Here is a 23,640-nt window from a genome sequence, read left to right on the forward strand (position 1 = left end):
AAGGAATTCTGCTGGGTGTGCTTGGTGTAGACCTGTATTCTCAGTACTTAGGAGACTGAGACCAGATCACAGTTTCAAGGCCAGCCTCAGCAACTTAGTGGGACCAATGAACAAAATAGGGTTGGAGTGTAGTTCTGGGATAGAAAACCCCGGTGTTGGGAAATGGATGCAACTGGAGAATATTATGCTAAGTGAGATTAGTCGGCAAAAAAAATAAGAAATCAAATGATCTCATCAATATGTAGAAGGTAGGGAGAAAATGGGTCATAGGAGGAACTCTAGATGAAGAAGGAGAAACTACAGATGAGCAAATAAGGCAACCTGAGGAGGATGGGAGGGGGAAGAGGGAAATTCCCTAATATACATGATGCATACTAACAAACATATCAAAGTCAATCACTAAGACAAACATGAGAAGGAGGGAGGGGGGAGGGAATGAGGTGGAAATTGGGTAAGGACTAACTAGGTAATATGTGCACGTATGCCGCTTCCATTTTGTATTCCATTAAGATGTACCAATTAAAAATTAAAAATTAAATCCCTGTGTTTAATCCATAATACTAAAAATAAATAAATAAAGGAAACTGGGTATGATGGCACACACCTACCTGTAATCCCAGTACTTGGGAGGTTGAGACAGGAAGATTGATCAAAGGTTCAAGGACAGCATCAGCAAGTTGTGAGACTCTTATTAACCTAGTGAGATCCTGTTTCCAAATACATTTAAAAAACAAGGATGGGGATATAGCTCAGAGGTGGAATGCCCCTAGGTTCAATCCCTGGTATCAGAAAATACAAAGGAAAAGAAGGATGGATTCTTCTCAGATGTGAGGAGTATTGTAAGCTGATAGCCTCCAGCTATGACTTTCTTTAGGATCTGCCTCAGGTTTATGACTATCTTCTAATATTCTTCAAGAAGCATGAGCTAATGACTAAGCAAAATAGTCTTCTTAGAGAAACCTCTAGGAAACGGATGATTGATGAAGGCCTTGGTACTTAGTTAGGGTCAGCCATTTATACCCATGTCAAGGTTCCTCTGATGGGCATCCTTTGCTCAGAGCTTCCAATAGCATGGCAGCAATTTTTTAGATTTGTTTTGCCCCTTAATGGCTCCACCTGTGCAATCCGGCTTTCTCGCTATTGCCTTTCACCGATGCTACTCCCACTAAACCTTTCCCATTCTTAATTCTATCTCAGTTTCAGATTTCCAGAAAACTCGATCTGTGATATCTTTTAAAACATTTTTTATTGGTGCACTGTAGTCATACATCTTAGTGAGATTAAAGATAATGGAGACATATATGCACACATCACCAAATTAGCCTTCACTCAATTCCTGCCCCATTCTCTCCCTCTACTTCCTTTCTATACTTGGCTTAGTGATTGACTTTGATATGTTTAAATACATCATGTGATAGTTTTATAGGAGATTATTTAAACTGGGTGTGGTGGCACACGCTTATAATCCTAGCATTCGGGAGGCTGAGACCGGAAGATGGTGGTACGGGGACAGCTTCAGCTACTTAGTAAGGCCCTCCACAACTCAATGAGACCCTGTTTCAAAATAAAGAATAGGTTGGGAGTGTACCTCGGAGGGAGAATTCCTCTAGGTTCCATTCCAAGTACGGGTAAGAGAAAAAAATGAATTGATTTCATATAGAAGAATTAATAGGGAACAAAAAGACAAAACTCTTATATGGGAAAAATGGGGCCAATGAATCAGGACAAGTAAAAGGGCGACATAACAAAACTATGTTACTATTATTTGTGCATAAAATATATTTTGACATGGGCACAGTAGGGTGTGTAGGAATGAAAAGAATGGAAGGCCAAATTAGAAAATTGACATTGGTATAATATAGCTAACTCAACTACAACTCTTTCTTAGATTTTACAAAATAATATTTTAAGTGTTGAAGTATTAGCATTTAATAGTGATATGTATATAAGTCAAGTATAATTGTTTATATCTCACGTGGGCCATCATTCAAAAATAACTTCAGTGATGCTAGTGAGCATGTACCAACCAATATAAGTACATTTCTCAGTTTCTATAACGTACTGTGGTTTTATGTAATGTTACTTTTAAGCCGGGTGTGGCAGCCCACACCTATAATCCCAGTATTTGGGAGGCAGACACAAGGGGATCACAAATTCAAGGCCAGCCTCAGTAACTTAACAAAATCTTATTAAAAAATTAAAGGGCTAGAGTGTAGATTGGAAGTAGAATGCCCCTGGGTTCAATTGCCAGTAAAAACAAAACCAAAACATAGATGTTACCTTTGGGGGAAGCTGGATAAAGGGTACCCAGGATCTCTCTGTAATATTTTTAACAAGTTCATGTGAACCTATAGCAATTTCAAAATAACATTTTACTTTATTTCAGTGATTGCCTCTCATCCTATACATTTTGCTATACAATTCAGACTAAATTCCATTTAAATTTCTATAGTGCAGTTTTTATTCTCTTAATCCTATGTAATCATTTTTCCATGCCATAATTGCATCTGACTGCCTCCACTTATACCACTCATGTTCAAGCTACTATTGGCTCTCATCTGGTGTTTTAGTTCTGTTCATGCTTAACACATCATGCTAAACCATAACAATATGAAATAAACACCTTGCCTCTTCATTTTATTTATAATCTTGTGGATCAAGACTTCAGAAAGGACTTGGATAAGTGATTCTTGCTTGGAACTGCTCTTTCTATTGTGGCCAAATGTCATCTGGGGCTTTAGTAATCTGAAGGCTTGGCTGGGTGGACTATCCAAGATGGCTCATTCATGATATGACAGTTAATGGTGGCTTTCAGCTGTGAGCTCATCATGGGCTATTCCTCAGAGTACCTAACATAGCCCTGTAGAATAGAGGATAGTCAAACTTCAGTATGATGAGGAATATCAATTTCATGACCTTATATGACTGTTAGTATGTTCTGGCTGCTATGTCAGAGAGTTTCATTCATTAATAAATAGAAATGTATTGTTCTCAGTTCCGGTGGCTGGGAAGTCCAAGATCAACATACCAGCAGATTCAATGTCTGGTGAGGCCTCATTTCTCATAGATAGCAACTTTTTATGGTAGAAATAACAAAAAGGGCAAAAAGACTCCTTCATTTTATTTTATTATTATTTTGTTTTTTTGCATTACTGGTGGTTGAAAACAGGGGTGCTCTACCACTTAGCTATACCCCTAGTACTTTTTATTTGTTTTTTCTTATTTTGATAAAGAGTCTTGCTAAGTTGTCTAGACTGGTCTTGAATTCATGATCTTCCTGCCTCAACTTCACAAGTTGCTGAGATTATAGGCATGTGCCACCACTATACCCAACCTCAAACCTCTTTTATAAGTTACCAAATACATTCATGAGAATGGTGGCCTCATGATCCCTCAAATATCACCACATATCATCACCACCAGGGTTAGGTTTGATATATAAATTTTGAGGCGACGAAAATATTCAAGCCATAGCAGTGACCTTGCTTGAGAAGTCATATAGCCTCACTTCTACCAAACTAATGTTTTAGGCAGTCCCAATATCACCCAAATTCAAGGGGAAAGGCTACCATGGTGTACCTATCACAAAGCAAGCAGTATTATTCTTTTAAAGTTAAAGTCAAATTATCTTACATCTCTGCTCCAAACCTGAAATAGCTTCCCATCTCTTAGAAAAAATGTCCTTAGCATAAGCCACAGGCCCAATAAAATCATTGCTCCCATCTCCTACTACTTCCAATACTGATCAATCCACTCCATCATTGCAGGTCTCTGCTGTTCCTCAAACAAATCAAGCATATTTCTAGCTTTATTTCTTTGCACTTGCTGTTTTGTTGTGTTGTTTGCCTAGGATGCTTTTACCCTAGATATTTTCTTGGCTCTTCCCCTTTAGTCACTAATACCTCTACTCAAATGTCAGGATATGGGAGAGACCTTTCCTGACCATTTTATACACAGGATTATTATATACCCTCCTATTACTCTCCTTCCCCTTACTCTGCTTGGTTTTTCCCTAGAGCACTTTTATCACGTGGGACATTACATAACTCTTCATGGATTTATTTGTTTCCTCTGTTCATCTTTCTCCCCTACTAGCATCTAAGTTCTATTAGAACAGGGACTTCATCTGTTCTGTCCCCTGTTGTATTTATGGTATCTAGAAAAGGGTCTAACAAAGAACAGGTGCTTGATAAATATTTCTGGAATAAATCAATGGATTAGGACAGCTATAAATGCTCCTAATGAAATATTTATCATTTAAATGACTGCTGATGTCTATTTTATTGGTAAAACAAAATTAATTTAACAAGTTCCCTACATTTGGGTTCTTTTCAATGCATCATTCATATAAAATGGGTATGCTTATAGCTAAATCTCTTCTTGTAATTCCTTCCTTAAAAATTCCATAAAGTATAAATTCTAGGTAGAAGGATATATTTTTATTAAAGTCTTAATTATATACTACCCTCAAAGGAACTACTGCACCCTACATATCTAACAGCAACATACAGGAGTTCTTATTTGCCCACAATTCAGGTCATAGTACTATTTCTTCATTTATCTATTTTAGACATTTATCTATTCACTTCATCATACTTGAGGTGGATGTAGTTCAATTATATTCTTCCAACTTTTTTAGTGGTACTGAGATTAAACCTAAGAGGATTATGCTTCTGAGCTATACTCTTCGCTCTATTTCATTTGCTGTTTTGAAAAACCGTCTGGGCAAGTTACCGCACACTGGTCTTGAACCTGCACTGGCCTTTAACCTGTGATCCTCCTATCTCAGTCTCCCAAGTACTGGGATTATACTTGGTTGGCTGTGCCATTTTGAGAAGAATACCTCAGAGAAATCTCACTTTCATCTCTATCTCTTGCAGTACATTCTTACCTGTTTCAAAGGTTTCAGTCCATGGTTGCTTGGATACATTGCTCTTGGGTCTGTGGAAAGGCAGTGCATCATGGTAAAAGCATGTAGCAGATGAAGCCTATTCACCTCGTCCTGGACCAGAAGAGAGAGACAGTAAGAGGCTGAGTTCCAGTACCCCTTTATTTTTATTTTTATTTTTTTATTTTTAATTGGTGCACTGTATTCATACATCATAGTGGGATACATACTTTTGTAGACATACATGCACACATTGCCCAGTCAGCCCCCACCCGATCCCCACCCCATTCTCTCCCTATCCCTCCCTCCCATGCTTGGCTTAGTGATTGACATCTAGTATTATAGCAATTTATCAAAAATTAAAAATGATAATCTCACATAACAGTTTCATTTGTCTGATAACAAGCTTTTGATGACTTAAGGATAACATTTCAATATTTCTTTTTGCTTTCTTTCTTACCAGAGAATCTATTTTTTCTATTTTTTAGGTGAAACTATCATATATTTATATATTTATTTTTCAGGAAAAAAATCTATCCTAATATGGAATATGGACTCTAGGTACCCACAACGATCTTGAAAAAGAACAAAGCTAGAAGATGTATTATTTTCTGATTTCAAACCATATAAAGCTACAATAATTGAAACAGTGTAGTACTATTCTAAAGGCAGATATATAAACCAATGGAGTTAAATAAAAGCCTAGAGCTAAATTCTTCCCTATATTGGCAAGTTATTTTTGACAAGGTTTCCACGAACATTTGGTGGTGGGAATAATAATCTTTTAATTAAATATTGTTGAAAAATAACAATTACATGGAAAAGAATAAAGTTGGACCCTTACCTAATCCCATATACAAATATTAACTCAAAATAGATAAAAGACCTAAATATAAATCTTAAGACTATAAACTTTTAGGAGAAAATCTGGGTCATAAAACCTCACAACATTGAAATTGGCAGTGATTTCTTGGTTATGATTTCAATGGCACTGGCAACAGAAGAGTATACAAACTCCCTAAAAAATAAAAAACATATTGTATATCCAAAGACAATGTAAACAGAGTTAACAGTTACTAATAGAATGGGATAAAATATTTCCAAATGCTATATCTGAAGGTATATTAATATTCCAACTAGAAATCCTAAAAATTAACAACAATAAACGCAAGCAATACCCTTTAGAGATAGGTAAAAGACTAACATAAATAATGAATCTCCACAGATAACCAATCTTAGTTGTCTGTTGGATGGAAAATCTTGTTTCTCTAGTTCTGATGTGTGTTACCTATTTCTTCTTTGTAGTTAATCTCTTTGAGTATTTTCTCTAGTGCTGGTTTTGAAGACATAAATCCCTTCAGTTTCTGTTTGTCATGGAAGCTTCTTATTTCTCCATCTAATTTGATAGGCAGTTTTGCTGGGTAGGAAATTTTTGGCTGGAAGTTGTTTTCTTTCAAAATTGGGAATATGTTACTCCAAGCCCTTCTGGCTCTCATGACTTGGTTTGGGAAGTCTGGAGTGATTCTAATTGGTTTGCCTCTGAATGTCACTTGGCCCTTTGCTTTTGTTGCCTTTAAGATTCTCTGCTTGGCTTCCACATTGGTCATTTTGACAATTATGTGGCGTGGGGATCCTCTTCTCCGATCCTGTCTAAAGGGAGTTCTATAAGTTTCCTGGACCTGCGTATCGACCTCTTGCTCTATGTCTGGAAAATTTTCTGCTATTACTTCCTTGAAGAGATTGTTGATCCCTTTGGTTTCACTTTCTTTTCCCTCCTCTATTCCAATTATTCTTATGTTAGCTCTCTTAAAATGGGCCCATATTTCCTCAATATCAGATTCCTGCTGTCGGATATTTTTTCCTAGATTAGAAACTATGCGTTCATTTTTGGAATGATCATCTTCTAAGAGTGAGATTCTGTTCTCCATGTGTTCTAATCGGTTTTTTGTGCTTTGAATTGAGACCTTTACTTCATTAATTGCATCCTTTATCTCTTTTTTGCTCTCTCTGAGTTCTTTTAGAAGCACCTCTATTATTTCTACACTTATTTTCCTGATTTGATCTTCTAGAAATCTCTGATTTTCTGTTTTATCGGGTTCTGATGTTGTGGGGTTGTGAGCATTCATTGCTCCAGTATTATTCCTCTTTCCCATGATTTCGGAAGTTTGTGCCTTCTCTGGGTTCTTCCCTTGGGTCACTATGACTTCACTTAAGGTGCTCTGGATCTCGAGTCAGTAGTATCTCAGACCCCACTAGTCCTTTACTGGGTTGTATCACAGAGTCTCCGACCCAGAGAGTCGATAGAGGCTGCTTTAGACTATGGGGGGGTGCCAGGTTGCACGTTCTCCTATGGTGTGATATCTCTGCCACCGCTCCTCCCCCACTGGGTCAAGTCCCAGGGAGTACAGTACTGGGATTTCTCCTCTGTGGCCTGCAATTTGACTCACTGTTCTTGAGTACGCAGATGTAGCTGTACTGAATTCGGTGAATTTGGTGCTGCTGCCGCCGGTGGCAATATGGCGCCGCTGCTACGCCCTCGGCTGTGGGGCTGGCGTTTTTTTTCTTGGTTTTGATTTCCACTCTGAATCCCTGCAGCGTGTGCTGAGCTCAGCCACTGGGAGCTTTAGATGCCCTCTGCGCCAAGAAATCCCGCCTGGCTGTTCCGCAGCGGCTCCCCTCGGCTTGCTGTGGCCATCCCATGAATTCGCCGGTGCCGCCGGCAGTATGGCGCTGCTGCCGCGTCCTCGGGCGTGAAGCCGCGTCCTCGGGCGTGAGGATCTCCTCTGTGGCTCTATTCTCAGTCCGCTTTCTCTCTGGAGCCTGGTGATTTTTTTTGTTTCTCTGGTGATGTTGTTTTCTGGCTTTGAAAGGCGCTGATTTTGTGGTAATGGAGATTTGTTGTTAGCGGGGCTCTTAAGCCCCGCTTTTCTCGGTCGCCATCTTCCCAGAAGTCCTCCAGTACCCCTTTTGAGGACACAATTCTTCCAACTAGCCCCTACCTCTTATAGGTTCCACCACTTCCTAATAGTGCCACAGGATAGCAACCAACTCTATAGCATATGGCCCTTTGGGTGACATTTAAGATCCAAATGATAAAAACAATTATAGGTGCTTTACAGGAAGAAAGTAAACACTTATAATAGAGGTAATATTTCATGTTAAAGCAACAAGTAAATCAATGTGGCATTTATGGTAATGTTATAAGAATAAGCAGTCAATATAACTGAAGATATATTTAAAAAACAGATCTTAGTGTTTATGCTATATGAAGTAAAATTAGTCTGTGCATAGCAAAGAAATTATTTTTATCAGAGAGTTCTGTTATGGTTAACTATGTTCATGGGGTGGGGGGCTATTTAGATCATCACCCTACAGCACATAACCACATAACACACCAAAAGACTAAGATTAAATTTTAAAATATCAAACTATCCAAAAACTAAAAGAAAACATACATTTCTGTCCTTCAGATTTCAGGGCAAGGACCCTCTAAGTTTTTATTATTATTATTATTATTATTATTATTATTATTATTATTGATCTGGGGATGGAACCCAGGGGAATTCGACCTCCAAGCCACACCCCCTGCCCTATTTTTTTTATTCTTTATTTTGAAACAAGGTCTCACTAAGTTGCGGAGGCCCTCACTAGCTGAGGCTGTCTGCGAACCACGATCCTCTAGTTTCGCCTCCCAAATGCTGGGATTACAAGTATGCACCAACATGCCCCGCCGACCCTCTAAGTTTTAAAGAAAAGGGTGGCTGTGGATGTAACTCAGTGGTGGAGCATGCGCTTAGCATGCATGAAACCTGGGTTCTGTCCCTAGCATCACCTAAGGAAAAATAGATAAAATCAATTAAAGAAATCACTACAAAATACATAAAACCAAAGAAATTAAAAATTTCTGAATATCTAAAATGTCATAAACAATATTAAAATATATAATAACAGAGAAGAGGTTATCTGCAGGGTGTGATGGCACATGTCTAAAATCCAAGTACCTGGGAGGCTGAGACAGAAGAACTACAGTTTTAAGTACAAATTCAGCAATTCAGTAATCCCAGGCTAAGAGAGGAGGATTGCAGGTTTGAGGGCAGCTTCAGCAAAGTAGTGAGGCCCTGTTTCAAAAATAAAAATTAAAAAGGGCTAAGAGTTCATCTTAGACATAGAATGCCCCTGAATTCATTCTCCAGTAACAAAAAAGAGATTTTATATGCAGTATTTACAAAAATCAGCTACAGCAAAGCATGAACTGATAATTCACAAAATATGGAACTAAATGGTTAATATATGAAAAAAGTTCTCACTGGAAATCAAAGAAACACTGTATTTTTTTGTGTATGTGGTACTGAAGATAGAACAAACCCAGAGGCATTCTACCTCTGAGCTACACCCCCAGCACAGATTTTTTTATTCTTTATCTTGAAACAGAGTCTCACTGAGTTGCAAAGAGCCTAAGTAGCTGAGATTGTCCATAGACCAAGATCCTCCTGTCTCAGCCTCCCAAATGCTAGGATTACAAGCATGCGCCACCACACGCGGTGAACCACAGATCTAAATAGCAAGGTCTTGATAATTTTTTTTACCATTCACTTTAAGAATTGTTAAGATGTTAATGTTGGAGAGGGTGCAGTAAGAAAATAGCCGTTCTTAGATGTCACTGATTAAATAAAAAATCTTTAGGTAAGTGAACTGGTAATTTCAATAAAAGAGCTGTAAAAACATTCCTACTTTCTTATCCCCTAATTCTATTTTGGGGATTCTTTTTTGAGAAAATTCTAAGAAATAGCTACAATATCTTATGTAGAAAATGTTCATCCCTGTGCTATACATTATATATTAGAAAATATTAAATGCTTAATGTTAGAAGATAAGGTTTGAGTTAATTACAGTACATGATATAAATAAATATACTGTAGTCTTTAAAAATTAAAATGTGAAAATTTGTGGAGTAATTATTACATGTCAGGTATAATGCTGTTTTATATTCATTTACTCATTTAATCCTCATTTTATTTAATTTATTTTTATTTTTTGGTGGTACTGGGGTTCCTGGAAGCCCTTCTACCTCCGGGCTACACTCCCAGACCTATTTTATATATTTTTTTAAATTTGGAAACAGTGTCTCTTAAGTCAGCGTGGCTGGCTTCGAACCTTCACTATCCTCCTGTCTCCATCTCCCAAGCACGGGGATTACAAGTGTGCGCCACCACGCCCGGCTTAATCCTCATTTTAAACCTCCCATGTGGTTTCCTCCCTTTGCCCCTCTATTCTGTCCACTAATGGCTGATCTGTATAGATGCATCAGTAGGCTTACTTGCCATCTAGTTTCTGGGTGAATTGGGTGTATAGAGAAGACCAGTAGATTACTGGAGGGAGGGAGGACACTAAAGTTTGGTATTTTTTTTTTGTGTGTGTGGTACCGGGGATTGAGTCCAGGGGCATTCTACCTCTGAGCTATACCCCCAGCTCAATATTTTATTCTTTATTTTGAAACAGGGTCTCAGTGAGCTGCAAAAGATTCACTAAGAAGCTGGGGCTGGCCTCAAAACCGTGATTCTCCTGTTTCAGCCTCCTAAATGCTGGGATTACAAGAGTGCGCCACCACGCCCAGTTTGTAAGGAATCCTCCCTGCTTTCTGAGAACTGGATGCCTCTAAATTAAAGGCTACAACTCATGTCAGCAGCCCTTTCTAAAAACCTCTTTAGGATAACTTCCTCTCTTTCTCGAAGAATCCCTAAAATTGGTCAACTGTGTCTATTTCCTCTTACTCCCTTCAGCCCATTATTCATATGGCAGATAAAAAGACCTTTTCAAAGTGCAATCTAGGTATATTGCCTCTTGCTTGTAAGTCTTGTAGTGTTCATAGGATAAAGCCAAAAGATCTCTCTCTCTCTCTCTCTCTCTCTCTCTCTCTCTCTCTCTCCACACACACACACACACACACACACACACACACACACACACACACACACATTGGATAAACACTCAGGCACTTAGCACTGAGTTATACCCTCGATCTCAATCCAAGGACCTTGTCTCCCCTTGCTGTAGCTTCACTGGCTTTCAGAGCAGAGCAGTCTGGTCACCTGTTAAAGTTGCAGGAGGAGCACAGACATGATGGTGCACACTTGTAATCCTAATTCTTGGGAGGCTAAGACAAGAGGTTCAAGGCTAGCCTCAGCAATTTAGTGCAACCCTATTTCAAAGTAGAAACTAAAATCAGGCTTGGGGTATAGCTTGGAAGTAGAATACCCCTGTACTCAATACTCAGTATCAGAAAAAAAAATGTTGCAGGAGGCCATAGATTTATACTGGCCAAAAGACCAGAAAAGTATAGAGATTAATCAAACTAACTGCTCTTTGGTTGGTTACAAGAGGCCTGGTAGCCAATTAACTAAGTTATAATCAATTAGTTAAACTGTAACCATTGGACTCATGTCAGTGTATGTTTGTGTGTGTGTGTGTGTGTGTGTGTGTGTGTGTGTGTGTTTCACTTAGGAATGGGAATTCTATCTCTAAGCGACACCTCCAGCCCTATTTTATTTTATTTTTTTTTTATTTTGAAACAGGGACTCACTTTAGTTGTTGAGACTGGCTTCGAACCCGACATCCTCCTCTCAGCCTCCCAAGTGCTAGGATTAAAGGAGTGCACCACATGTCCAGCTTGACTATTTGACTAGGTGGTAATCATTTAAGTTGCTTCCTAAGTCTCATTTCTGTTTCTTGTGCCAGTATTGAGAAATGGCTTCAAAATATACTTAAAAATAGCTTTGTTAAAACAGTTTTACATGATAAGTAACTTCTAGCAGATAGGCCAGAATTCCCCAAGAATGCAGGAGGAATGCCAGAATTCCCCAAGAATGCAGGTATCTGCCCCCTCTTGACAGGCCTCTGTCAATAAGGGGCAGATACGACATGACCCCTGACTTTGTTAATTATTCTGGTCCTAACAAAGACCTAGGCCTACACCTGCATTGAGGCAGGAAGGCTTTTTGGCTGAGCAAGAAATCCCCATAATCATAATCCCCATAACCATAAAAAAGGGCCTGCACAGAGTTAATGGACAGTCTCACACTTAGGTCAGAAGATTATTGGTTGAGCAAGAGGAAGGCTAATGTATCTTTATAAAATCTGTTCTATATCCAAAAACTTCAGTAACTTATTTTCAAGTTATTCCACTATATCCCCTCTAGTGTAGTGCTTTAATCTCATTTCTGTTCCTTTCTGCCTTTGTAATAATAAAATTACTTAAGTTTACAGCAGAAGAGTTCGGCCCATTCTTTTTCTAAAATAGCTCAGAACAAGAACCTACACCTACATCTCACACCGGTCCAGTTTTGCTGTCCCACCATAATATTTCTCAATAAATGTTGTCAGAACTCACTGTTGGAACTTTCAGAACCTGCTTCAGGAGATACCTGAAACATTTTTGCTTCTCTTGGCTCAGAAAAGTTTTGCTTGGCATAATGGGCCTCCTTTTAACACACCCTAACACTTTATCACTAAGGGTCTTTCCAATAACATATCAGTCAGGGTTCATATTTCCACATCAAGATATGTAGTTATCTATCTCCTCTACTTGACTGTGTGTTTAGATAATGATGGCCTCTCACTTGTATTACCTGCATATGTCCAGTACTTGGCCCTGTGCCTAGCGCATAATATGAAATCAAATATTGGAGTGGAAAGAAATGAAAGCAACAAGAATAAGGAGAGCTGGGTGTGGTGTCGCATGCTTATAATCCCCGTGCTTGGGAGGTGGAGACAGGAGGATCGCGCAAGTTCCAAGCCAGGCTCGCTGGCTTAAGAGACCGTTTCCAAATTAAAAAAAAATAGGTCTGGGAGTGTAGCCCGGAGGTAGAAGGGTTTCCAGGAACCCCAGTACCACAAAAAAATAAGAAGAAAGAAAGAAAGAACTTTGAAAGAATGAATTAGCAGAATCTCACCAGAAAAAGCTAGGTTCTTTATATCTATTATGTCCTTTTCATGCTTCAAACCTTAACAAGATAAAAATAATTCCAACTTAATCCACAATCTCAAATCCTTTTCGAGGAAAGTAAAAGCTATTAAATTAGGATAAAGTCTACATCTTTATTTTTTCACCAGCGTACTCAACAAGATGTGTGATATGAAATTAGGCCAGCAGTAGAAATTTTTGTATATGTGAACACAGATCTAGTTAACTCCCTGGATTTCTCATCACTGAGAATCTGAATCCATATTATAATTTCATCTATTTTTAGAAACTTGTCATCCAGTGATGATAAATTCACCTTTAGGAGGATAAGAAAATGGGAAAACTTAAGGAAGAGTTAAAACTAGCAAGATAGAAGGCTAGTTGCACAGTATAGTATAAGCCCTAAATATCACACTTTCAGGAGAATGGGCAACACGTTTTCTTTTTATGTTTCTGCACCCTAGCCATTCTTTGATTCTCATTTTATATTGCCGTGTCACTTTATCTGTGATAGCTGAGTAGTTTTTCTTGCCTACTTACTACGATTTTGCTTAAATACCTCAGCTTGAAAATCACTCGAAAGGGGCAGTAAACGCTAGATCTCCCCCAAGTGATGGTTTCCACTTCAAACGGCCTCCTCCCCGGGGGGGTACCACGGCTGCGCAGACCTCAACGGGCCCTCAGTGACGTCACAATAGGACCATACCAAGTGGAATCTGGTTGTGGTAACGCCACACCGCCTTGATCTTCCAAGTTAGTTTCCTTTAAATACCTGCTTTCTTAAGAACATTTCTGACAAGACTAATCTTAGTTAGTGTGTGAGAATGAACGTTTCAGGTTAAAAACTCACGCGGCCACGCCCGTGCCCACTCCTACACTCTCAACGACTCCGCCCTCCTACAGTGGTCTCGCTCGACCACGCCCAGTGGGCGTGTTTCCTGTGCGCGCTCCGCCAGCAGGAGGAGAAGGCGGGGCCCGGCCGCACCAGCGCCTCACCTCCCCGCCTCTGAGTGGGCCGGGCTCTCTGGCCCGGCCTGGGGAAGCATACACCGGTGGCAACTGGGCCCAATTGGCAAGCGCCATCCGGGGAGAATTAGGGATAGCCGAACGCCAGCGTCCCACGAGCTCAACAACCATGAGCGCACACAACTCGGCCGCCTCTCCGGGTGGCGGCGGTGGCGGCGGCAGCAGAAGCGACAGTGGAAGCGGGCGTGAGGCGGAACGGGTTCTCAAAGCGGGGGGCTTCCCAGCCCAGGTCCCGAACCAGACCTCCAGCGTGGGCATGACCTCTACCGACTCGGTCGAGTGGAGCACCAACTCAGCGTGGCGGACCCTCTCCCAACCATTTTCCAACTCCGAGTCTAGCGCGGTCACTGTGCACCGCCGTGATTCCTGGAACTCCGATTTGCCCTCCCACTTTAGTACTAGTACTGTACTAGAACATAGCTCTGACCCCGACACCACGACTATCCTTTGGGGCTTCAACACCCATACCCTGAATGATCAGATCCCCACACCTGCCACTCACTCAATCGCCTTCGATGAGACCTCCCCAGCCTCCAACCCTGACACCCGCCGGGAATCTGATGCAGAGTCTCTCTTGCCCTTGGGCTCCTCTCGAATGTCCATACACGGGTCTTCTCTATCTTCTGTACCTAGCTCCCTCCAAGAGTCAGTACAGGGGACCAACCTGACCTCACTATCCAGCACACCACGAGGATCCGTACAAGAGCCCACCCCGACCTCAATGTCCGGCCGTCCCTGGATATTAGTAACAGGACTTTCTACATCCAATAACACTTCTCAACATTCGATTCAAGTACCTCCGCCACCCAGTAACACCCCCCGAGTGCCAGGACAAGTGTCCCCCCTGTCCTCTATTCCCGGCTACCCTTGGTTATCTATACCGGTCTCTCGCACAGTGTATGCCCCTTCTCAACTGTCCGTACAAACACCTCCTGCACCCAATAACACTCCCCAGATTTCAGCACAAGGATCTTCCCCTCCTTCAGCGTTCAGCACCCCCCGGAGTTCGACACAGGAAACTCTTGCACCCAATAACTCCCTCCGAGTGCCAGCACAAGTGCCCGCCTCGTTCTCAGTGCCCGGCTCCCTCCTTGTATCTCCAGAAGAATCAGCTCCGCCCCCGGGCGCTCCTGGAGAGTCAGCACAAGGGTCCGCCCCGCCCTTAGAGCCTGGCTTCCCCTGGGTATCAGTAGAAAGATCGGCTCCGCCCCCGGACTCGGGGCGAGAGTGGGTAAAAGGGGCCACCTCGCCCTTGGCGGTCCCCACCCCTGTATCCACGCCTCAGGAGAGGCTCAACCAAAGCATGGCGAGTCGGGAGAAACCGAGTACCGCAAACCGCATGTTCGACGTAGTCGTGATAGGAGGCGGCATCTCAGGTCAGTGTGGACCTTAGCAGTGGCATGAGGGCCTCTGGCTGGCCTGGGGCCGGGGACTGTCAGTATCGCTGTGGTATTTGGGGGTCTCTCTCATGTATGTGAGTGTGACAGTGGCCAGGGCCCCAGATCCTAAGAGGTGGGAGTGGGGGCTGGGTCAGTTTTTCGGGTAGTGTGAACTGGGGGAGGAAGGTACAATAATGTTACTACTATTAAATACTGATAACTAGCTCTTGCTATGCATTTGCATTTAGCACTTTATGTGGATTTTTCTCAGTCCTCAATAGTCCTATGAAGTGGGAACCAAATTCACCTTTATTTTACAAAACCAAGCAACTGAGGTCTAGGGAGCTTCAGTAACCTTCTAGGTCAAATTGCCTAGCTAGGAAGTGACTGACCGGTTTTCTTCCAATTAAGACTCTTAATTGTTGAGATGCTGCTTTACCTCACTGATTTTACCTCCTTTGCTTAAAATATCAGCTTATGGATTTCTGCAGTAGTGAGATAGTAGTAATATTAGTTCAGTTCTGCTCTTTTCAAAAGTGTTTTCCTTAGAAAATTTGGTAGATGAAGAGCAAGGAGTCAGAATCTTTTAGGAAATGGTAAATTTTAAAACAAACCAAAAAAGGGAGAGTGGGGTAAACTCTTAGTTTCAACCTACATCTGCCATTTTTCAGAACTTGCAGGAAGGTGCAGGGCATTTATTGCCCAAAGGGAGTCCCTTTATGAAGCAGGAATTGAGGGCAGGTCAGGGAGTGCCCTATTGTGCCCTCCTTTTGCTAAGAGCTCTCACCGCCTGATTATATCCTCTAGTCCTGGCTTGGGTTTGTTGCTGACCAAGTGAGTGGTGCATGAAGCTTTTCAGTATCATCCTGGAAGCTTCAACATGATTGATGTAATAAACTGTCACATATATTGTCATAATTAGAAAAATGTTTGAAATTTAGTATTCTGTTTTAGACCTAGTGGCAATCCCATGGCTGGCCTGTCCCCATATCACCAGGTGTTAATAATTTCAGATAAATTTGCACCATCTAATTTAGAGGGGAAAAAGGACGTGGGAAGGGGTAATTAGGGTGACCTCACAGTAGTCATTTTTATGTATGATTCTTTTGAGGAGACTCTGAACATGCTTATAAATCAGTTTGGGAGACAGATAGCTTTTGGCTAATCCTGTTTATAAAAAACAGTCTTGACCACTAAAGAAGATATTGGTGTGAGCTGTTGCTTTGACAATTACAAGGCATTGCCAGAAAAAAGATGCATATATGTTGGAGCATAAGGGGATAGCAGATCCCAGTGGAGAGTGAAAAACGGAGTAATGTTTTCATTTATTTATTCATGCATTCAGCAGACACTTGTTGAGTGCCTACAATGAAGTGTTCTGTTGTTTTTAAATACCTTGTTCCTCTAGGCAAGCCCCCTAGTAGATACAATTTGATTGTTCATCACTGGAAAATAAATATAATGATAATATATAGTATAAATTGACTAGGGGTTGTCTTCACTTCTTTCTCCTTATCATAGTTCAGGGGTATTTCTGGGATTTTATTCTTGTCTTTTTCTTGATCTGTATCTAGTATTCCTTAAAGGAAGTTTTGTCTTTTACTTTTCCCCTGCCTGATTTCCTGTTCTTTCTCTTCTTTCGCACTTGATTTCCTGTACTTGATCATTAGCAGAGGTGGAATTAGCATGTTGCTGATGAATCTTAAGCTTTATGGCCTTAGAACTTGAGGTACCTGCTGGCTTTCATTCTAAGTAAATAGTTCCATACTGAATCTTGTACTCAAAAATTGGCTTTCTTATTTATTAAAGCTTATATACAAGTTATATAAGGCCCACAAAACCAGGATTTGTTTGTGGTTATTATTACTTTGCTCATTTCCATTTGGGAGAATATAGGGTGTTTCTTGCACAATAATTCATAATTTTATTCTAGAGGCCAGCTTCCAACCCATCAGTGACAGTGGAAAAGCACTTGGATTCTTCTAATGTCATCTTCATCCGTCATATCTGAGTGCTTTGAATACTAAACTGACCAGAAACATTGTTTTTGTCCACAGATGGTTCATAACTAAAATAACAGTAGATGTAAGTCTGGCTCATGTTAGGACATAGGCATGAATTGGGTGTTTCATGAGTCAGCAAGAAGCATAATTTCCAAAGCATTATTGTGAACTCCAAAACATCTTTGTGTGTGCTTGGTCATATCCCATGAAACAGTTGTCCTTGTGTGGGTTTTAAATGTTTTTGTACATATAACTTTTGTCATGGCTTGCACGTTTTGATGTTACACAATTTTAACATTTGGCCAATACTAAGCATCTGTAATGTTATTGCTACAATATACCTCTTAGAAAAGTACATATTCTAAGTGGCATTACTCAAAAGTGATCCACATTAACAGAATTAAAATTACTTTTGCATCCATGGTGGTGCATGCCTGTAATTCTGGGGGACTTGGGAGGCTAAGACATGAGGATCACAGGTTAGAAGTCAGCCTCAGCAGCTTAGCAAGACCTTGTTTCCAAATAAAAATAAAATAGGGCTAGAGGTGTAGCTCAAAGGTAAAATGCCCCTGGGTTCAATCCCCACTGTCATACACAAAAGAAAACTTTGCACAAAGAATAGCAGCATCTTGATATTTTGTCATTGAAAACATAAAATAAACCCCTTGTTTCTTTCTACCCACAAATTAAATAATTTTATATACTATTAGTAGTTGAGAGGGTAAATAACCCTGCCTATTTGTTACTCTACTGATTTATTTTACATACTCTGGCTCCTATCCATCATCTATCACCCAGTTTTTAAAAGTATATCACACAGAGTTTTTGAAAGTCTTTTCATGTTTTCTGTAATACTATTGGATCCTGAATTTTTATCCCTTACTGGTAATTCCTTTTCCATTCCTTTCACATATCTCATATTCTTACAAACTTCTAGTTTTAAAATGACCTTGCAGTTCTGTTGTTTATCACTTTTGGGCTCTTGTATACTCTCTCCCTCTCTTTCTCATTCTAGGATTTCAATGTTCCCTTATCTGTAGAAAGCTCTTGAGTCTCTAATTTGAATCTTTTTCATTCTGTGTATTCCATAGCTTGTCTGCTGTTGGATATTTCACACTTAATATTGCAGGTTCAGTATATCCCAAATATCATGTCTTCCAATCCATCTCTTCCTCAGTTTCTTGACTCTTTTCTGGGTACCGTCATCTTTTCTGTCATTTTTGGCACATCTTCTTTCTTCTTCTAAACACTCCTCCTACCCTTTGTAGTGGCACTGTGATAAAAACCCACAGTTCTGCACATGCTAAACACATACTCTACAGTAGAGCTACATCCCCAATCCTCCTACACCCTTGTAACAGATACAGATCCTCCTCGAGGCTGTTCCTCTTTTTCTTCCCTTGTGACTACTCCCCTTCAATAGGTCAGTTTGTATTTTTGGTTTTTTGGCACTGGGGACTGAACTCCAGAGTATTCAACCTGTGAGCTATGCCCCCAGCTCTTCAGCCCTTTTTATTTTGAAACAGTGTCTCACTAAGTTGCTGTAGCTGGCTTTGGACCTGTGATTTCTCTTGTCTCAGCCTCTCAAGCACTGAGATTACAGGAGTACACCATTGTGCTCAGCTCTCAGGACAGATTCTAGACCCTTAAAACCTACCTGATCAGGACACCTTTCCCTGTGGCCGCCCTTTATTTATAATAATGGCTCTTTCTTTGTGTCCATCCTGCATGCAATATTCTCCCAGACTTGATTTGCATTAAACACTTGCCCCTCTGCTTAGGAGATTTCCTGTTACCATCATCTCAGGGTCCCCTCCATTTTCCTAATTATCTGGTCCTACTTTGTTGGACAAGTAGCATTTCCCACTCTTCCCCAACTTGGACTTAAGCTTTAATCAGGATGTCTCTTGTCCTCAGTGCTACACACTATGCTGTATTTATTTTGTCATTTCATGTCTTCACTGTTTTTGTCTTAACATGGAAGTGTTTCTTTCTGACAATTTATATCTTATCCATCCTGAAATACCTGGAGGAAGACCAGTGTTTTTGATCCCCATTGATTTTTATTCCCTCTTGTAGAACTCATAATCTATACTTAATTTGTACTGATTTTCTGCCTCTTATTTTGTGATTGAATTTTAAGGACAGTGATTCAGCCGCTGACTTTAAACATGGCTTCTTACTCATGAACAGCCACAGATAGAACAAATGACAGAAAATCACCAATAGATGATATTTAACATCTACCCTTAACAGAATTTCTGAAATAGCTCTTTAGAGAGAGAGAGATAAAGAGGAAAAAAAAAAAAACACTTCCAGGGACAATGCATAGGTCTTCCATGGGTCTGTTTGGAATTCCAGAGTCCTTGGGTCAGTGGGGTTTTAAAAGGCAATCTATTCTGATCACCTAAGAGTTTAATCCTCCTGGCAGCATATTTTAAGTGATTATCTGACTGTGGTTCTGAACACATCTAGCAATACCAAATGTTATATTCCTCAAGGTACTTATTACGAGTGGAGGTAGCTCTGAATTGTGGATTTGTTCAGGCATTTTAGAGCCTTTACCATGTGCTAGTAATGACTAGATCATAGAGAAAGAGTTATATAACAATGAATAAGTAGTATCCCTGCCTAGAAGGTTTCACTATCCTTTTGGAGGCAGTAATCAATGGACAAATAACTGACATAAATACAGTGAGATCAATATTAGCATTAGGAATATGAACAAAGGGCTGGGACCTTAAGAGAGAAGTAGGACTTTAACAGGTAGGAATGGAAAGATTGGAAGAAACATATATATATCACACAGAAGCAACCTAAGGAGAACTGAAACAGAAGCATGTAAGCTAGACATGAGATGTGCCAGGAAAGAAAAATAGTTATCTCCTGTGCCACTAGGGATGTGATCCTGGTAGCTATTGTAATGGTCCTTGTGTGATGTCTGCCCATGATTTTTGTGTCTGTGTGAACTGTAAATGATTAATATATGCATGCCGAAAATACCCTAGTCATAGCTCAGGAAGTTCCTAGGTGAATCAAAAGATTTTCCGTGTTTGTTGCAATTATATTCCATGTCATATTGTAAAAAGCTCTTAGTATCTAAGCAGTGTTTAAGGAATAGAACCCTCCCTTATTTTTGCCCATGAGTCAAGCTCTATGAAAACAGTTTAGAGTATTAGCTGCTCAAAACTCAGTGCTGTATTAAGCCAGCAGGGATTGACTTTTTCTCATCATCTGAAACAGAAAAGTCATTTTGCAAGAAGAATGAATTATAGTCTGAGTTCCAACAACTGAGTCCACAACCTATCACAATTACCCTTTTTGCTTAAATAGTCACCCATTTCTCCTAGCATCATTTTAGGATTTTAAACTGGATCTTGGCAATACAGACTATGTGGTTTTGCAGTGATTAAGAAAAGGACACTTTAAAAAGGGCACTCATTTTTTGATGCCTTAGTTATTTGAATACTCAGAGTCAGCGAAGGCTGAAAATCAGGATTGGGTTTTATTTTTTGCCTTTTAGAACACTTCTTTGCCCCAGTTTTTCCCATTAAAAACTAGTATACTTTTACTTTATTATATAAACTTTTATGATAACAAAGAATACAATAATTATATTATTTGAGTTCTGATTTTTTAAAAAAATCTTCATAGTAAAATGAGCTTTTCAATAGAGCTGATATTTAGTGGGCAATTTTTGCATTTAATCAATACTAATTGATTTGAAGTTATACACAATCCTTAGATAATGTGAAAATGTTTTTAACAATAGATCTGATACTATAATCTCATGGATCACAGAAACCAATAATAAAAAGAACTGAGAGTCCATTTTTGTCAAATATTTGGTTATGCAATCTGTGTTGTTGAAGCACAGAAATGTTTTAACATGTGAACAATCCTTCAGTGTTTGGATTCAGCAGGAAAACTGAGGTTGTATTGTAGTTTGATATCACATATGAGAGCTTATAAGAATGCTCAGGTCAGTAATTTAGAAAATATTGATATCTAATAAGTATTTTTCTAAAGAACATACGTGTATGATTTGGATAAATTTGATAATGATAAAGTTGAGATTTTTTTCCATTTTGGGTTTGAATGATTAGAACTTTACAAAATTCATCAAAACAATCTTTTAGATTTTATAGGTTTTGTTTTGTTTTGTTTTTGAGGTACTGGGGATGGAACCCAGGAGCCTTCTAATTCCAGGCTATATCCCCGACCTATTTTATATTTTATTTGGAAACAGGGTCTCACTAAGTTGCTGAGAGCCTCACTAAGTAGCTGAGGCTGGCTTCAAACCTTTGCCATCCTCCTGCTCAGCCTCCCAAGTACTGGGATTACAAGGTGTGCGCTACCATGCCTGGCAATGCATCAAAACAGTTTAAAATGCTCTATTTGAGGCATGTTGACTTTTGGAACTATTTCCCATCTTTATTGTGACAACTATTTTATATTTTCCCAACAATTTACATTTTCTTTTGGATAACCTGTTCTCTGGTATGTTGTTACTTAGCAGTGTGTATTAGGGAAATTAAAGTCTTTAAAGTGTGGTTTAATCATCTAAAAAGTTGAATTAATTTATATGTGATATATCTTCCAATATCTCTTTTTGGTAGTCAACTTCAAAAAGGTCTATGTCCTTAGCTTTCCTTTTTAGATGTCACCTACAACATGATTTTTCCCTTTCATGTTTTATTCTGAAAATGGTTTATATCATCTCACATATTGGCATCCTCCACTAACTTAAATCATCTGGGTCTCTTCACAGGAGTACATTCACACCTTCTCCATGGTTTCTCTGAGTATTTAAACACCCTTTTCTGGTTGTTGCTAGACCAAAGTAAACAAAACTGTACTTTTAACAATATCAAATTGTTTGAATAGGTAAGAGTGTCAATGAAAACTTAAAAGCCAGATAAAAAGCTTTGAGAGTTAAGTTAATTACATATTAACCATGTCCAAGGATCACAGAATGACTGACCATAAAAGTTCAAAGGGACTGAAACAGAAGCTCAGAGGGTTAGTTATCAAATGCCACAAAAGCTTTAGTAAAATAACTTGGCCTTGGGTCCCTAAAATATTGACTACTAGGTAGAACTTTTTCTATTCTTCGTCTTACTGGATTTGCTTTATAGGGTTATCCATAGATATTCAATATATTTTATTATGCTTTATTTTGAGGCTTGATGCTCTAAAATCTAGTAACTAATGTTTGACAGTAGTATAAAAATTAGAGTATATTACGTGGAATGTTACTTTTGTGAACATTTAAATTTTATAATCTGAGAACCCTATAAAGCATAATGACCTTCCTGTGATTATTTAGACATTTTATTGGTTCATTATGATTATAAGAAGTAGTGGGACTCATTGTTAATGTAGTTGTACATTCATGTAACAGTTGGAAATGAAATTTACCAAATAATGTAATGGATTTAGTTACTTTAAAAAATATATTTAGGATACTATATAGAGATTGAATAACTTTGATCAGTGATTCTTAACCTTTTGGAGAAAATGTCCCTTTGAATATTTGATGAAATCCATTGGACCTATTCACTAAGTATGCATACTTTTGCACATAGAAGTTTTCCCTCTGTACCAGGCTGATATCCTATGTTCTGGGAACCTGTTCAGTATCACTGTCCCTATATTAAAATTATTTGGGGCTAAAACAGATTTCATAGAAGTGTCAAGAAATAATTTAAAAGAGTTAATACATCATTAAACAGTTACTAGTAATAAATTCATAAATATACAGCAATAAAAAGTCAAAACATTCAAGATAGAAAACTAAGGCACCTAAAATTTCTATCTTAAGCCTTTAATAAATAGAGAAGTGAACCTGACATTACGAAAAGCAAAAATCTGAGGAGAAAACGTTAATGAAAGCATTGGAAGGCTATTGTTGTTGATGTGATTGATTAAGTATCTTAGGTATTTAAAGATTTTACATATTTAATTGAAGCCATCGATATGCATTTGTGCATTTAGTCTGTATAAATTTGTTATTTAATATGCACTTGCAATAGCTTATAAAAGTCATTGGTCATTGAAGGTACTTGACAAAATTCAGACTCACAAGGAAGGAAGAATTTTTTTTAAATCAAAGGATATTCTCTTATTTACTACTAGCCCATTTTTCTATCCAGTAATTTTTCTGATACATAGGATACCTCTCTGTGGCAGGGGTTATGGCTATAAGCTTGAAATGCTATTGGGATCAGTTGAACATCCCTAATATGAATATCTGAAGGTCAAATTGCTCCAAAATCTGAAACTTCCTGAGAACCAACATAAAGCCAGAAGTGGAAAATTGCACACCTGACTTTTATGTGATAGGTAGCAGTCAAAAAGCATATGCACTAAAAGTATTGTACA

The 23,640-nt window shown here is 39.2% G+C and overlaps 1 protein-coding gene across 1 annotated transcript in view; it reads left to right on the forward strand.

Moving 5' to 3' along the window:
• Window positions 1–15,177: 15,177 nt before the first annotated feature.
• MAOA (monoamine oxidase A) overlaps window positions 15,178–23,640 on the forward strand; it is a gene marked incomplete at both ends in the record, with an annotated part of 71,064 nt that continues 62,601 nt past the window's right edge. Inside the window, one exon of the mRNA XM_080719439.1 lies at window positions 15,178–15,250. Coding sequence (XP_080575565.1) covers window positions 15,178–15,250 — 73 coding nt within the window. The remainder of the gene's footprint in view (window positions 15,251–23,640) is intronic.

Source organism: Muscardinus avellanarius (assembly GCF_963383645.1).
Source record: "Muscardinus avellanarius genome assembly, chromosome: X".
NCBI classification, from domain to species: Eukaryota; Metazoa; Chordata; class Mammalia; order Rodentia; family Gliridae; genus Muscardinus; species Muscardinus avellanarius.